Source organism: Oryctolagus cuniculus, chromosome 4 (assembly GCF_964237555.1).
Source record: "Oryctolagus cuniculus chromosome 4, mOryCun1.1, whole genome shotgun sequence".
In the NCBI taxonomy this organism is placed as follows: Eukaryota; Metazoa; Chordata; class Mammalia; order Lagomorpha; family Leporidae; genus Oryctolagus; species Oryctolagus cuniculus.
The window spans coordinates 64747400-64765956 of record NC_091435.1 but is presented as its reverse complement, the minus strand read 5'-3'; the positions used below and the strand labels follow the sequence as shown (position 1 = coordinate 64765956).

Here is an 18557-nt window from a genome sequence, read left to right as displayed (position 1 = left end):
CCAAGATTTGTTCTTTTATATAGCTCCAAGTTGTATAACATTTAATTAGAAAGTCTTAACCATACAAAAACATAGAAATATTTTCTCTATAGTCCCATGAAGCATTGATACAAAATTTTCTATTTTGCAAGGCTGTTTGGCTAAGCTTATTTGATCCTCTGGGTAAGAACTTCACATGTTAGTGGAGATGAAGATTCCTGCAGTCTACACCAGATAGAATAAACATAAATCTCTGGAACTGGAGCCTTGGCATCAGAATTTCTGCCTAGCTCCCAGAAATATCACAGGCACCACAAATAGCTACACCTTTGATCCTTCTTTAAGGATTTCTCAGGTTTTTTTTTTTTTTTAATATTTTCAGAGATAATTCATCTACATAGTTTTCACTGATTTACTGTGTGGTTTGCAGGATTTCTGAAATAAAGAAATGTGATAGTCTTTCTGGAAGAGTTTATGAGTGTCATTTAAAAATAAATATTGATTTTGCAAGATTTCTCAGGTAATGACTCTTCTTTGAAACCTGTAAAGGTGATGATAAAAAAGCTGCTATCATTAGTGAACAGCATTAAGTAGTTGAGACAGAATTTGAAGATTATCTGTATTATATTTCTGTTTTACAAAAATGTAATCTCAAATTTTTAAGAAGTATATATGTGGCTTTAAAAATCATAGACTAAACTGATGCTGAAATTCTTTTTATTAGCAGAATTGTACCTACTAATGGAAATATCTGTCTCTAATTAGAATTAGAAGAAAATGGGGGAAACTATTAAACTTTAAGGTCAACTTAATTTATTATGTGAATATTTATTTTTATACACTAATTATACACATGTCTTTGTTGCTACAGCAGATGATTCAATAGGGAAATGGCAATATCCTACTTTCTGTCTGTTTGATGTTTTAGAAAACAGTCTCCTAATCTTACTTTTGGTACTTTGCAGTGGCTTTTTCTCTTCAATTTTGCTGGATTATTAAATTAAATATACAGGTATTTTATGTCTGTTAATGACCTCAGCATAGTACTGAGTTTCTTGGATTATATTACTTAAATACAATTGCTAACCTAAGCAAGTTAAGTTTTAGGGGGAAATTAGATGAGTTGAGGGTAAATAGCTCCTGGAAAGTAAAGAAATGGGATTCATGGGTAATAAACCAGATTCAGAAGTTTTATACTGAGTGAGTAGAGAAAGATAAGGATGCATCTAGAGGGGTTCGTAGGATTGAGGCAAATTTGTGGTTGGGTGAGATTTCACAATGTTTCTGGACTGAGGATGTAGAACTGGTGAAATTAGAGAAACTTAACCCACATAGGAGGTATAGCCTGAATTACATAGAAAGAATCCAGTAAAAGTAAGAAAGAAGGATTGCTAGGATCAAGGTGGAGCGTTTAAGTTAGGGTAGAAGTAAGGACATTTTTTCCCTCTGAGATTGTGGGAAAGAAGTTCAGGATGTTCTCACACATCTAAGAACATTAATTTTGTTTTCTGTTTTCTAAAGATAAGGCAGAGAGGCTGGCCCCTGGGATGTTGCCGGTTAAGCTGCCTTCTACACCAGCATCTCATCTCATATGGGTGCCCATTTGAGTCCCTGCTGCTCCACTTCCAATCAGGCTCTTTGTTAATTGCTTGGGAAAAGCAGTGGAAGACAACCCAAGTACTTGGGTCCCTGCACACACCGGGAAGACCCAGATAAAGCTCTGTTTCCCGGTTTTGGCCAGGCCTAGCCCTGGCGTTGCACCATTTGGGGAGTGAACCAGTGGGTGGAAGATCAATCAATCTTTCTTTATCTAAATACATAAATAAATAAGTTTTTTTAAAGAATGACAGAGCTTTCTGCTGCTAGTGAAAGAGGCAGACTTTGTTAGAGGGTATAATGAAGATTTCAAAAAACTTTCATGGGATCAGAACAGTTTATTAGGGACAAGTGAAAGGATTCTCCTGAAGAGGATGAGAACCATGCAAAAGAATTGTTTTAAAGATTTATTTACTTATTTGAGAGGCAGAGTTACACAGAGAGGAAGAGATAGAGAGAGAGGTCTTCCATCCACTGGTTCACTCCCCAAATGGCTACAATAGCCGGAGCTGGGCTGATCCGAAGCCAGGAACCAGGAGCTTCTTGTGGGTCTCCCACATGGATACAGGGGCCCAAGCACTTGAGCCACTCTTCACTGCTTTCCCAGGCCGTTAGCAGGGAACTAGATTGGTAGTGAAACAGCTGAAACTCAAACAGGCACCGATTTGGGATGTTGGTGCTACAGGCAGAAGCTTAACCTATTATGCAACAGCACCAGTCCTACTGCAAAAAATTTTAAAAATTCATATATGTCTTTTTCATATGAACTTTTTGATATTCAGTAACCATTAACTTTTAGAAGATTCCTTGTATGCATGGATTGATTCTATGAATGTTTTGCACCAAAGTATCTTTTAATTCCAGTTTCCATAGACTTTTGTGAGGTTCTGTTGCACTATGTGTAATGAGCAGATCAGGGTAATTGGTATATTCATTACATGAAACATTTATCATTTCTTTATTTTGGGAACATTGAGAATCCTCTCTACTATTTTGACATGTATAATTAATTATTGTCAACCATAGTTACCCTTCTGTGTTATAGAGCATTAGAAGTTATTTCTCCTATTATGTTACACCTCTGTACTCCCTAGCCATCCTCTCTTCATCTCCCTTTTTGCCATACTTCTCAGACTCTGATAACCCCTGTTACACTTTCTATTTTTATGACATCAACTTTCTTAGCTTCTGCATATGAATGTGAACATACAATATTTCTGTGCCTCACTTACTTAACATAATATCCTCTAGTTCTATCCATATTGCCACAAATGATGTGATTTCGACCTGTTTTCTGACCAAGTAATACTTCATTGTGTGTTCATACACATTTTTAAAATTTTATTTAAGTTATACAAGTTTCATGTATCTCATATCTACAGATTTAGGAATATAGTGATAATTTCACCCTACCTTCCCTCTCGCCCAAGCTCCAACCCTTCTTCCTCCTTCCTCTCCCATTCCCACTCTTAGTTTTTACAAAGCTCTACTTTCAGCTTACTTAATGATCATAAAGTTAATCCTACACTAAATTAATGAGTTCAACAAATAGTATGAAAGAAAACAAAAACACTGTTCCACAACAGAAGAGACAAGGGCAAATCTCAAAATTTCCATTTCACTCCAATACATTACATTTTGGGTACTCTATTAGTTACTTCAGATCAGGGAAAACATATCATGCAACATTTTCTTTAGTCATCCATTGATCAGCATGTAGATCGATTCCATAGCTATAGTGCTGCAATAAACATGTAGGGTATATGTTTCTTTAACATGTTGATTTATTTCTATGTAGAAATAACCTGTAATGGCATTACTTGATCTTATGGTAGGTCTGTTTCTACATTTTCAGGAACTTTGATAGTATTTTCCATAATTGCTGCATTAATTTACATTTCCACCAGCCATGTATGAGAGTTCCCTTTCTCTGCATTTCAGCCAGCATTTCTTGTTTTCTGTTTTTGGCAATACCCATTCTTAATATCTCATTGTGGTTTTGATTTTCATTTCCCTGATAATAAATTATGAATTTTTTTTCATTTAATTCCTGGCCATTAGTATATGACTTCTTTTAAGAAATATTTATTCAAATCATTCCCCCCCTTTTGCTGTTGACTGTTTTCAATTCCTCATAAATTCTATTTGCTAATCTCTTATCAGTTCAAATGGTTTCTTTCATTCTGTAGGTTTTCTTTTCATTCTGTTGATCATTTCATTTATGGGGCAGAGTGTTTTTAGTTTTACTTAATTCCGTTAGTCCACTTTGATTTTGTTCGAGCTTTTTGGGACTATCTAAAAAATCTTTCAAAAGTAGTTGACTCTAAATGCATAGATCTGTATCTGGGTTTTTCTTATTTTGTTTCATTTGTCTGTAAGTCTGTTCTTTATGACAGTACCATGCTATTTTGGTTAAAGTAGCTTTGTAGTTTGTTTTAAAATTATAATGTCTAGAGCTTTGCTCTTTTTGCTTAGGATTTTCCTATTGGGATCTCTTGTGGTACCACACAAACCTTAAAATGTTTCCTATTTTTCTAAAGAATGTCAAAGTGGCATTTTGTATTGATTCTGTTTATCATTTTGGGTCATGTAGACATTTTAGCAGTATTGTTTTTTCCAATTCATGAACCAGAATGTCTATATCTTTGGGGGTGAGTCCTCTTCAGTTATTGTCATCAGTGTTTTATAGTTTTCATGTAGAGTGTTTTCAACTACTAGGTTAAATTTATTCTTCAGAAGTGAGTACTTACTAAGAGGTGAGATTATGAATGCACATTGCTCAAATTCACTGAGCTAGAGCTATCCCTGGAGTTATTTATGTGACAAAATTGAGGAAGATGAAAAGAACTTGGATGAATGAGAATGATATTTAATATTCCTAAGCATATGGTGCACAATTTCTAGAATTATAATTAAATTGAAACCATTTATTGACTAGCAAAGGTTTCTGAGAATACAACTAAGATAGATATTCAGTGCAGCTATTTTCAAGTGCTTGTTCATCTACCACCTGCTGTGTTCTTCCAATTATGAGTAATTTTTCCTATGTACTTTTAAAAAAGATTGATTTATTTTTATTTGAAAGTCAGAATTATAGAGAGATAAGGAGAGACACACAGAGAAAGATCTTCATCTGCTGGTTTAGTCCCCAGATGCCCACAACCACCAAGACTGGGCCAGGCTGAGGACAAGAGCCAGGAACTTCTAGGTCTCCCACGTGGGTTGCAGGGACCCATGCACGTGGGCCTTCCTCTACTGCTTTTCTCATGTGGCTAGCATGGAGCTGAATTGAAACTGGAGCCGGGACACAAACCGATACCTATATGGGATGCCTGCATTACAGGTGGAAACTTAATCTACTATGCCACAGTGCCAGCCCTTTTCTACATACTGTTATTAGAGGTCATTGGAGTGTCTTTTGTTGCCTATGTATAGAATTTTTTTTAAAATTGTTTATTTGAAAGACAGTTATATATGGAAAGGGAGAGATGAGAGATCAATCTACATTCACTGGTTCGCTCCCAAAATTGTTGCAACAGCCAGGGCTGAGCCAACCTGAAATCAGGAACCTGGAACTCCATCGGGGCCCACGTTGGTGTCAGGAGCCCAAGTCTTTGGGCCATCCTCTATTGCCTTTCCAGGCACATTAACAGGAAGCTGGATCAGAAGTGGAGCAGCCAGAACTCAAACTTGTACTCATTTGGGGTACTGCCATCACAGGTCGTGGCTTAACCAATTGTATCACAACACTGGCCCCTATGTATGGTATTAAATTTTTGTTGACCATAATGATTAGTTTAGAAATATTTGCTTTTTTTCTATAATGCTTTAAGTTCTTTTGTAGAGACAACTCTGAAGTTAAAATGATAGAAGAAAAAAAAATTTTTTTGACAGGCAGAGTGGACAGTGAGAGAGAGAGACAGAGAGAAAGGTCTTCCTTTGCCGTTGGTTCACCCTCCAATGGCCGCCACGGCCGGCACACCGTGCTGATCCGATGGCAGGAGCCAGGTACTTATTCTGGTCTCCCATGGGTTGCAGGGCCCAAGGACTTGGGCCATCCTCCTCTGCACTCCCTGGCCACAGCAGAGAGCTGGCCTGGAAGAGGGGCAACCGGGACAGAATCCGGTGCCCCGACCAGGACTAGAACCCAGTGTGCCGGTGCCGCAAGGCGGAGGATTAGCCTAGTGAGCCGCAGCGCTGGCCAAATAAAATTTATTAAATTTATACATTTTTTATTTACTCACAGCTCCAGTTTACTGATGCGATTAGTAGTTCAGGTCAAAATGCATTCCAATAAAACTATATAATAAAATTCATTACCTTTAAGCTAGCAAAAAAAAAAAAAACAGTGTTGCAAATCCAAGTAATTTAACTGAATTATGTTTTATTTCCCATCTAGGATCAATTCATTCTGCTATCTCAGGAACAACTTATGCCAGGGTGAAGCAGACACTGACAGAAAGTATATACTGTCAGTTAATATAAAGCATATGAAGATGTGATAATATATAACAGGGAGTGGAGAAATAGTGATATTATGAATGAAGGATAGACTGTGGCAGTCGTTCAATTGTAGAAGTGATGAGCAATAAGCTCTAAGAGCTTCTGTTTATACTGCCAGTCATAAGCATTTTATTGAGCATCTATCATACTGTACGTATTGTGCTAGGTACTGCAGATTAAAAAATGAGTTTGAGAGCTCACAGTCTATTCCAAGAGACATACAAGGAAACACCTAATCATAATGCAGTGGGATGTATGCAATGATGAGGGTGAGGGCAGATTAAAATTTTTTAGGGAACTTTGGGTAAAAATATGATTATATAGACAGATTTTTTTTGTCTTTCTGAAAGTCTTCTGAAAGAAATAAGGAAAATAGAGGAAATAGAAGCAAATGGAAGCTTCAATCAAACTAGTAGACATACACCAAAATATTTCCTGGTGCTATTCAAAGCAGTCAAGATGATGCAGAGAGCAACAGGAGAAAGAGGTGAGAACTCAAAGAGCCCAGCAATCACACATCAAAAGTATCAATACAAACAGACTTACAGAAGGAGGATGCATCTGTGGAAAAGCTATAGCCATTGTTTGCAGTAGCCAGCAGGCAACAGGAATCCCACTAAACCAGCTTTGGTGCACAGAAGCAAACGTGGCATGCACATGAACATACTCAAACTCTTAACACTTGGGGAAGCAGCATTTTTTGTAGGGATGAGAAGGAAAGGGGTTTGCTTGCCAAAAAGAACTTGCCTAGAACCTTACTTTCTGCCTACTTGTCCTACAGAATGATTCATGAAGAGATGCTGACGTAATAGGAGACAATGAGATGAAACATTATTTGGTAGAATTCAAGACAGAAACAGAAATAAATGAAATCATGCAGTTGGAAAGCACACTAAGGCAAATAACCACTTGATGAACTTGGTGGAGAAAGAGATCAGATATAATTATTTGCAGGCCAAATATAGCTCACTACATCTTCATTTATGGCCCTCAAGATGAATTTTTCCACATTTTTAAATGGTTGGGGGAGGGACAACAGTGTACGTGAGATGCAAAGTCTAAACTATTCATTTTCTTATTTTTAAAAGAAAACATTTGCTGTTCCCTGAAACAGGATAAAAGTGGAAAAGCAAATAAAATTAATATGTTATGAAAAAATGCATATAATTACACAGAAAATGGTACATTGCCACTCCAGAGTACCCAGGTTCAGTTCCCAGTTCTGGCTCCTAACTCCAGTTTCCTGCTTATGCTGGGAGGCAGCAGAGATGGCTCAAGTGATTGTGAGAAACCTGGATTGGGTTCCTGGCTCCCTGATTTGGCCTTATCTACCCCAGCTGTTGCAGGAATTTGGGGAGTAAACCACTGGATGGGAGTTCTTGGTTTGTCTGTATTCTGCCTGTCTGTCTCTCTCTGCTCTTCAAATAAATAAAAATTAAAAGAAATTTCAACTGCATATACTTTTGCTCTAGAAATTTCCCTTTTAGTGTCAAATTGTTAAGTCAACAACAGAAGTCACTGTGTACTTACTTCTCATGTGGGATTTGTCCTTAATGTGTTGTCCAATGTGAAGTAATGCTATAACTAGTACTGAAACAGTATTTAACACTTTGTGTTTCTGTGTGGGTGCAAACTGATGAAATCTTTACTTAATATAAACTGAATTGATCTTCTGTATATAAAGATAATTGAAAATGAATCTTGATGTGAATGGAATGGGAGAGGGAGCGGGAGATCGGAGGGATGTGAATGGGAGGGAAATTGTGGTGGGTGGGGAGCCATTGTAATCCATTAACTGTACTTTGAAAATTTATATTTACTAAATAAAAAATAAATAAATAAATTATAAAAAAAGAAAAAAAAGAAATTTCCCTTTTAGAAATTGATGGTCTGCTCATTTACCAAAATGGGAAAATTACCTATTTGCAAGGTTAGTCAGTATAAAATTGTTTGTATATTACAGACCTAAATGTATGTCAACAGATCTGGTTAAGTGAGTTGTTGTGCAAAAATAAATTGAAATACAATGCAATTGCAGAAGATAATTAATAGCTCTTTAAGTGTTAAAAAAAAAGAATGATCTCTAAGATATATCCTGAAATGAAAAAGCAGAATACAGCCTGTGTATATATTATACAATAATTTTCCATACCAAAAAAGTGGAGAAAATTTATACATACATGTACACACATACACATACATGCACATACATCAACATACACATACACATACATGTACAAAACTCTGTAAATATGAAGAAAAATAAGAAAGTGGTAGCAGTGGTTACTTGCTAATAGAATATGAACTGGGGAAAAGGAGAATGTAATACTAAGGAGAATTTTTAAAATTTTTTTGTTTATGTAAAGTGAACAAATTTCATGTGTTTCATATATACAGATCTAGGGGTGTAGTAATACCATCTACCGTAACCTCCCTCCTGCCTGTGCTCCCACCCTCACTTCTCCTTACTTTCTTATTCTTTTACTTTTTACAGTGACATATTTTCAGTTTATTTCATACTCATAAATATAAGCTTACACTAAGTAAGTAATTCAAGTAACGAAAAAAAAACAGTGTTACTCAACAATTGAGACAAAGACTATAAAAAAATGAGATCTCAAAATGTCAGTTTTGCTCATGAACATTATATTGTTTGTACTACTAACCACAATAGATCAGGGAAAATATATTTGCCTTTTTGGCATTGGTTTATTTCACTTAGTCTAATGGTTTCCAGTTGTATCCATTTTGTTGCAAAAGACAGGGTTTCATTCTTTTTGACAGCTGAGTATTTAATATCATATATATGCTACATTTTCTTCATCCAGTAATCAGTTGATGGGCATCAGGGTTAATTCCATATCTTAGATATTGTTAATTGAGCTGTAATAAACATGGCAGCACATATAACTCTTTCATATGATTATGTAATTTCCTTAGGGTAAATTCCCAGGAGTGGGATGGCTGATCATATGGTAGATCTATTTTCAGCTTTCTGAGGAATCTCCATACTATCTGTTCCAGTGGTTGTACTATTTTACATGCCCCCAACAGTGGATTAGGGAACCCTTTTCCTCACATCCTCACCAGCATTTATTATTCATTGTTTTCTGTATGAAGACCATTCTGACTGGGATGAGGTGTAATCTCACCTCACTGTGGTTTTGATTAGTATTTTCTTCATGGTCAGTGATCCTGAGCATCATTTTCTTTTTTCTTTCTTTCTTTCTTTTCTTTTCTTTTCTTTTTTTTTTTTTTTTTTTTTTTGACAGGCGGAGTGGATAGTGAGAGAGAGAGACAGAGAGAGAGAGAGAGAGAGAAAGGTCTTCCTTTTGCCATTGGTTCACCCTCCAATGGCCGCCACGGCTGGCGCGCTGATCTGAAGGCAGGAGTCAGGTGCTTCTCCTGGTCTCCCATGGGGTGCAGGGCCCAAGCACTTGGCCATCCTCCACTGCCTTCCCAGGCCACAGCAGAGAGCTGGCCTGGAAGAGGGGAAACTGGGAAAGAATCCGGCACCCTGACCGGGACTAGAACCCGGTGTGCCCGCACCGCTAGGTGGAGGATTAGCCTATTAAGCCACGGCACCAGCGAGCATCATTTTCATTTGTCTGTTGGCCATATAAATTTCATCTTTTGAAAAATGTCTGTTCACGTTCATTGTTCATTTCTTTTCTAGATTGTTTGTTTTGTTGAGTTTCTTGAACTCCTTATAGATTCTGGATATTCGTCCTTTATCAGTTTGAAAATATTTCTCCTATTCTGTCAGTTGCTACTTCACTTTGTTGAGTGTTTCCTTTGCAGTAAGAAACTTCTTAGTTTGATGTAATCCCTTTGTCTAATTTGGCTTTGATTGCCTGTGCTTCTGTGGTCTTTTCCAAAAAGCCTTTTCCTATGCCAGCAGTGTTTTCAGAGTTTCCCCTGTGTTCTCTAGAATTTTATGGTATCAGGTGATAGATTTAGATCCTTCATCCATTTTGAGTTGATTTTTGTTTAAGATGTAAGGTAGGAGTCTTGTTTCATATTTCTGTACATGAAGACCCAATTTTCCCAGCATCTTTTGTTGAATAAACCATCCTTGTTCCAGGTATTGAATTTTTCCCCTTTGTTAAAGATTAGATGGTTGTACCATCTTGGATTATTTTCTGGGGATTCTATTCTGTTCCACTGATCTATGTGTCTATTTTTGTGCAAGTACTGGACTGTTTTGAAAATTACTGCTGTGTAGTATGTCTTCAGACCTGGTATTGTGATGTCTCAGGCTTTGTTTTTGTTGTGTAAGATTTCTTTAGTTATCTTCTGGAGTGTCTTGTGATTCCATATGAATTTTAACATCACTTTTTCAAGATCTGCAAATAATATCATTGGTGTATTGATTGGGATCACACTGCATCTATAAGTAGTGTGGAGATTTTGATGATATTAATTCTTCCAACCCATGTACATGGAAGATTTTTTCATTTTTTGTGTCTTCTATTTATTTATTTAATATGTTATAATTTTCATCATAGAGATATTTCACCTCCTTGGTTAAATGTAGTCCAAAATATTTAATTTTTTCTGTAGTTATTGTGAATAGGATTGATCTTAGAAGTTCTTTCTCAGCCATGGCATTGTCTGTGCATGCAAACGCTATTGATTTTTTTGTGTTTATTTCATATCCTGCCACCTTACCAAACTCTTTTATGAGTTCCAGTAGTCTCTTAGTGGAGTCTTTTGGTTTCCCCTGTATATAGGATTATCTGATCATGTCTTCTGCAAATAGGGCTAGTTTCCAAATTGTATCCTTTTTATTTGTTTCTTTCCTAAAGGCTCTGGCTAAAAGTTCCAGGATAACAATGGTGAAAGTGGGCATCTTTGACTGTTCTTAGTGGATCTTAGTGGAATTTTTATTTATAATAATATTAGTGGATCTTAGTGGAAATGCTTCTGCTTTTTCCTCATTGAATAAGATTCAGGGTGTAGTGTGTCATAAATTTCCTTGATTGTTTTGCAGAATGTTCCTTCTATACCCAGTTTCCTTAAGGTTTTTATCATGAAAGATGTTAGATTTTATCAAATACTTTTTCTGCATTTATTGAGATAATCATGTCATTTCATTCTTCAGATTATTAATGTGATGTATCACATTTACTGATTTGTGAGTGTTGAACTGTCCTTGCACATCAGAGATAAATTCCACTTGGTCCAGATGAATGATTTTTTGATGTGTTAGATTCGATTAGCTAAAATTTGTTGAGGATTTTTGCATCTGCATTCATCAAGATTATTGGTCTATAATTTTGTTTCTTTGTTGTATCTTTCTCTCATTTAGGAATTAAGGTGATACTGGCCTCATGGAAGGAGTTTGGGAGGATTCCTTCCCTTTCAGTTGTTTTGAATAGTTTTAGAAGAATTAGAATTGATTCCTCTTTAAAAGACTGGTAGAATTTAACAGTGAAGCCATCTGTCCCTAGGCTTTTCTTTCTTGGTAGGGTCTTCATTACTGGTTGAATCTCCATCTTTATTATTCAGTTTTAGGTTTTCTATGCATTCAAGAATCATTTTGATAGATTGTGTGTGTCTATGAATCTATCCATTATTCAAGATTTTTCCATTTGTTGGCATGGAGCTGTTTGTGGTCATTCCTGATGATTCTTTTTATTTCTGCGGTGTCCTATGTTACATCTTTATTTTCATCTTGATTTTACCGATTTAGGTCTTTTTTCATTCAATTTTGTTTATTATTTCAAAAAACCAGCTCTTCATTTCACTGATCTTTTGTATATTTGTTTCAGTTTGTTTATTTCTTCTCTAATTTTAATAATTTATTTCTTCCTACTAATTTGGGATTTGGTTTGTTGTTTTTCTAGGTTCTTGAGATTCATTGATAACTCATTTATTTGATGCCTTTTCAATTTATTGGTGTAGACACTAATTCAATAAAATTCCTTCTTAGCACAGCTTTTGCTGTATCCCACAAGTTTTGTTATGTTGTGCTGTCATCTTCATTCTTTTCTAGGAATTTTTTGACTTCCCATATGATTTCTTCTATTCAGTCAGGAGCATGTTGTTCAGTCTACATGTGTTTCCATATTTCCTAGAAATTTTGAGTTGTTGATTTCCAGTTTCATTCATTGTGGTTGGAAAAGATGCATGGTATGATTTCAATTTTTTTTAATTTGATGAAGCTTGCTTTATCCTAGATGCCCTGACTTAAAGAATGTGTATTCTGCAACTGTGGGATGGGATGAAATGTTCTGTAGATATTGGTTAGGTCTATTTGGTCCCTAGTGGATACTAGTTCTGTTGTTTCTTAGTTGATTTTCTGTTTAGTTGATCTGTCCATTGTTTGAAAGTGTTTAAGTACCCTATTACTATTGTATTGGAGTCCATGTCTCCATTTAGATCCAATAACATTTGAAATAGCCAACCACCCTGGCATTGTGTGCATAGAAATTTATTATAGTCACACCTTCCTATTGAATTGATCCCTTTTTGTTACATAGTACCCTTCTTTGTCTCTTTTAACGGTTTTTGTGTTAAAAGTTATTTTGTCTGATATTAGGATTGCTATACCTGCTCATTTCTGCTTTATATAAGCATGGAATATCTTTTCATCCTTTCACTTTCAGTCTGCATGTATCAGTCTGCATGTAACTTTTCTGGTGAGGTATGTTTCTTGTAGACAGCATATATATGGGTCATGTTTTTTAATCCATAAACTAGTTGTATCTTTTAATTGGAGAATTTTAAAAAAGGTTTATTTATTTATTTTAAAGGCAGAGTTTCAGAGAAGGAGAAGCTGAGGCAGAGAGATGTCTTTCATCTGCTGGTTCACTTCCCAAATAGCTGCAACACCCCAGAGTGGGCAAGACTGTAGCCAGGAGCCAGGAACTTCATCTGGGTCTCCCACATGGGTGCAGGGGTCCAAGCACTTGGGCCATCCTCTGCTGCTTTCCCAGGCCCATTGTGAGGGAGCTGAATTGGAAGTGGAGCAGCTAGGACTTGAACCAGCCCATTTGGGATGCCAGTGCTGCAGGAGTTGGACTAACCTGCCATGCCAGAGCATTGGCACCCTATTGGAGTATTTAAGCCATTTACATTCTAGGTGACTATTGATAGGTATCATTTTATTACCATTTCCATAAATGTTCATGTTGTTTTCTTTGGATTTCCTTTGTTCTTATACTGGGAGATTTTATGCCTTCACATTATTTCATAATGATGACTATCTGTGTTTCTGTAGGTAGCACAGCCTTAAGAATCATTTGGAAGGCTAGATGAAGGGTGACAAATTCTTGCAGTGTCTGTCTGCTATGGAATGTCTTTATTTCACCTTCATTTATAAATGTGAGCTTTGCAAGATACAGTATTATTTGTTGACATTTCATTCTTTTAGGACTTGAACTATGTCTCTGCATTCTGTCCCAGCCTATAGGGTCACTTATGAGAAATCAGCTGTTAGACTAACTGGGGATCCTGTGATGGTAATGTGGCATTTCTCTCGTGCATATTTTAGGATCTTTATGTTTCACTGTTGAAAATTTGACTACAATGTGTTATGGTGAAGATCTTTTCTGATCATGTCTGTTAGGAGTTCTATGTGCAGTGTACTTGGATGTCCCTTTCTTTCTCCAAATTAGGGAAGTATTCTTCCATTATTTGCTGAGTAGATCTTTTCATCCATTCTCTCTTTACACACCTTCAGGAACTCCTTAGACATTTTTTTAATCATCTGATAGTGTCCTGTAAATCTCAAACACTATTTTCAGTTTTCCCTTTCTTCTTCTCCCCCTCCTTCCTTTTCCCCTCCATTGAATCAGTGATCTAAATTTAAGAACTGAAACTATGAAGTTGCTAAAAAAAATGTAGGGGAAACACTTTAATACATTGGCACAGGGGACAACTTAGACAAGACCCCCAAAGCACAGGCAACAAAAGCAAAACTAAAAAATGGGGCTATATCAAACTCAGAAGCTTTAGCACGGAACAGGAAATGAGCAATAGAGTGGAGAGACATCTGTCAGAATGGGAAAAATATTTTCAAACTATCTATCTGCCAAAGGATTAGTGTCCCAAATATATAAGCAACTTCAAAAACTCAAACAGGGGCCAGTGCTATGGTGTATTGGGTAAAGCTGCTACCTGTAATGCCGGCATCCCATTTGGGCGGCAGTTCGAGTCTGGCTGCTCCACTTCTGATCCAGCTCTCTGCTATGACCTGGGAAAGCAGTAGAAGATGGCCCAAGTCTTTGGGCCCTTGCACCCATGTGAGAGACCTAGAAGAATCTCCTGGCTCCTGGCATTGGATCAGCCCAGCTCTGGCCATTGCAGTTATTTGGGGAATGAACCAGTGGATGGAAGACGTTTCTTTCTCTCTCTGCATATGCCTCTTTGTAACTCTGACTTTCAAGTAAATGAATAAATCTTTGGAAAAGAAAAAACACTCAACAACAAAAACCAACCAATCCAGTTAAGAAATAGGCAAAGGATATCAATGGACAGTTCTCAAAAGGAGAAAATACAAATGGCCAACAAATATATAAAAAGATGCTCACCATTACTAGCCATCAGGGAAATGCAAATCAAAACCACAATGAGATGTCACCTCACCAGTGTCAGAATGGCTCAAGTCCAAAACAGAGAGAGAAACAAACACTGGCAAGTGGGAATGTAAATTAGTGCACCCACTGTAGAAAATAGTGTGGAGATTACTTAGAAAATTGGAAGTAGACTTGCTATGTGATCCAGCACTCTCACTACTGGGTAAATACCCAAAAGACTTGAACACAATGTATCAAAGAAATATCTGCACCACAGTGTTTATAGCAGTGCTGTTCACAATAGCCAAAATTTGGAATCAACCAACGTGTCTATCATCAGATAAATGGATAAAGAAAATGTGACATGTATGCTCAATGAAATATTATTTAGCTTTAAAAAGGAATGGGATTCTACTGTGAAGCAAAGTGGACACAACTGGAGGTCATGATGTTGAGTGAAATAAGCTGGACCCAGAAAGATAAATACCACATGTTCTCCCATATGTCTGGGAGCTAAAATTTAAAAACCAAACAAAAAAGAAAAAGAGAAATACATGTCTGTGTGTATCAGAATTGCTGCAAAAATAGTTTTGTTGAACTTTGTTTTATGTCTTGGTCAAACCAGTGGTTAAAAATGTTACACTGCTATAGTTTTAATGATCTGTGACTGCTTTAAAATTTACTATACATGTGTAAGTTGAACATTTTTCTATTTGATTATTGTTTACAGTCATTGTCTATATTCTCACTAAACTAGGTTTTTTTTTCATTTTACTGGTTAAACCTCTTATTTGGTGAAGTATTAAGCCTTTTTACTGTAATGTAATTTTAAAATATGTTATCTCCAAAACTAACAAAGAGAAAATGAGAAAAAAAAGAGGATAGCAAAGACAGAGGATGAGGCAGGGAGGCAGGGAGGAAGAGAATATCATTGTGTTCTTAGAATTATATATATATATTCACATTGAATCTGTTAAACTAATTAAAAATTAAAATTATAAAAAAATTAAAGAAGAAAAAGCAGCCACGTCTTCAAGTGTTTTGCATCAAATGGAAATAGAAAGTATGTTAACTAGAAGAAAAATCACAGCACCTCAAAAATGTACATTGTTGCATGTGAATGTAGTATCTATACATCTTCTCAAAAGAGGTGCCTTAGGAGCATATGATAAAGTAACTAATTCTTCTTTGGGGAATTAGAGGAGATATTTGGAGTGGACAATATTTAAACTGAGACATGAAGGATGAGTAGAATTTGACTGATTTGACAGATTGGAAAGATCATTTCAGGACAAGAATTGGGTTATGTGATGGCCTGGTAACATTAAAGTAAACCTGAGGAGTAGTAAACGTGATTGGACATTGAGTATATGAGGTTAGTGGAGGCAGCGGAAGATGACAGAAGGATGGGAAACGGCTCAGAAGAAGCATTTAGAAAGCTCGGGTGTAACCACTGGAAGCAAGTTGTTTGTCATCCTAGGTGCTGTCAGGTTCCATTCAATAAACTTGAATATTTATGTGCCATTTCATGTTCTAGGGGCTACAGAAATGAAGTTCTCCCTTCTAGGTTAGTTGTCAATTATAGCTGTATTAGAATCACTTGGAGAACATCAGAAAATAGTGACACCAAACCCCACTCCACACAATTAAATTTTAATTATGAACTTGGCATTAATCATTCCTAACAGACTTATTAACTTCCTCTACTACCCTCTCTTCTCATCACCCCTCCACCTTACTTTAGCAAAAGGAATAATATAGTGTGGCAAGTGGTTGTGACATAGATGTAGGGAAATTGTTGAACAAGAAGTAAGAAAGATTATAGAAAGTAGTTAAAGCAAGAGATGACAAAAACCTTTAAACAGAGAGGTGAATGGAGGCTACTTATGAGGGAATAGTTTTGAATTTACAAGTGTTTTAATTTGAGAAATCCACAGGACTGGATCCCTGGTTAGATGTGTGGGGCTGAGCATGTTGGTGAGCTAAGTATAATTGAGGCTTCTAGTTTGTATGTCTGGGTGCTTGGCGATGCCATTAATCAAGAGAGGGATTACAATGGGAGGCGCTGGTTAGGGCAGGTACAGATGCAGAGATGAAATAGTGAGTTTGGTTTTGGAGGAGTTTCAGTGACGATACCTACAGTTAATGAAAGACCAGGATTTCAGGACAGAGGAAAAGACACCTGCATAGGCAATCCACAGGAAAAAAAAATGCTTCCGCGAAGACTGGAACCAAACCTTTTGAAAGCCGAGACTTCAGATTATGGGGTAGAATAATTATGAGAGCAAGGTCAAATTTCGCTCCCACCAGATGCCATGATAGTCTGTGACACAGGAAAGGATGGCGTGTGTGTGTGTGTTTGTGTGTGTGTGAGTGTGCACTGTAAAGGAGGTGCACACACACACCTAGGCAGGATTTCACCCCAAAGGGAATGAACCTTTGCCCAGAGTGCAGAGCCTACACTGCTCTCTATTATGCTTGTATTTCATTAACATTTGATTATTTTAACATATGATCACGTCAAAATACTAGCTTAAAAGGTGCTTCTTTTTCAGAGAGCCACTGCTCCCCTTTCCCTAGCTGCATTTCTCAGTACAAGGCAGCAATTAGATGTTGGTGATAAGGCATCATCTTAGGTTTTAGGGACAGAGTTGGGGCCAGTTTACCCTCACAAGTCCACTGAAGCTCATGCCCAGAACTCTAAACCAGAGAGAACTGCTGCCTAAGATCAGGATTCATTCCAGACCCTGGGCTCTGCAGAGTTTCTGGCAAGAGAAGGGGACTAGGGCTGGGGGATCTGGAACCCTGACAGGGTTTGACGTGGTGTCATCCTGGAGTAGTCATAAGACTTGACCTGCAGTACTTCACCAAGCCTTTGGGCTCTCTTGTACTATCTAATCACTGCTAAGCAAGACATCACACAGCATGTCTAAACTAAAGGGACTTCTAAGGCAGTCACAGGCGAGAGCGTGCTGCCTTAACTTCTCTAGGAAATAAAGACTGCTGGATTACTGTAATGTGCTGACTGAAAGCTATTCTATTTACGCTTGCCTTCATTGTTTTTTTCCTTCATAAAAGCCTCAATTTATACCAACAAGTAGGATCTCTGAGTTCATTTCCACCTGCCCCACTTCAGCACCTAAGGTGAGTAAAGTAGGATTGATCCATTTGTGTCATATTTCCCACCTGCGGGATAGGTCCTATTAAATGCCAGATGTTATGGTTTATGAGGTTCGGAAAGTGAAACACTAATAGATTTTTACTAACATTTTTGTTTTCTTAATAGAGTGATATATATTTCTTAGGGAAAACATAGAAAATAAAATACATAATAAAATAAAATCTGAATTAAGCATTATTTTACTGCCTGGACATGATGGCCATTTAAGATATTTTAATATATTCTTTCCAGAAAACACAAAAATAATATAGAAATTGTATGTACACAGAATATTTCTATTTCTTATTATGTTTGTTAGATGTCATATTGCATAATGTCAGTGTTTTCTAAAATTTAGGATTTAGAGGGGAACACTTTTGAACTTTTCAGACTTCTTTAAAAAGCAGCATTTGTGAACATTAAGAGTTTCTCAGTCACATCAGTCACACACAAGCATTTGGAAAACTATCATTTTACTTATACTTTCTAACAGAATGTAGGACTGGTAAACACCAGTCAACCACTAGATAAATACATGATAGATGTATATAATATATTGCAGATTGTTGGCATTTCCTCACTGTTCGTGTTGGATATAGGAACTGTTGTGTCCAAAGTATCTTTTTAGTTTATGTTTCCTTGATTTTCATCTTCTGCTGCTAGATTAAGGTGTCAGGGATCCATGAACCCCCAAATAATTTGAAAGTGGTATAGTCTTGACACTTAAATCCCTCCTTTCATACTACTTTTACCTGAGATCACTACCTGGCTGAACGGCAGAACCATACTCAGAATCC

The 18557-nt window shown here is 36.8% G+C and overlaps 1 protein-coding gene across 1 annotated transcript in view; it reads left to right on the top strand.

Moving 5' to 3' along the window:
- MORC1 (MORC family CW-type zinc finger 1) overlaps nucleotides 1-18557 on the top strand; it is a 247048-nt gene that overhangs the window by 172197 nt on the left and 56294 nt on the right. The window contains exon 21 of the mRNA XM_070072071.1: nucleotides 17679-17744. Coding sequence (XP_069928172.1) covers nucleotides 17679-17744 — 66 coding nt within the window. The remainder of the gene's footprint in view (nucleotides 1-17678; nucleotides 17745-18557) is intronic.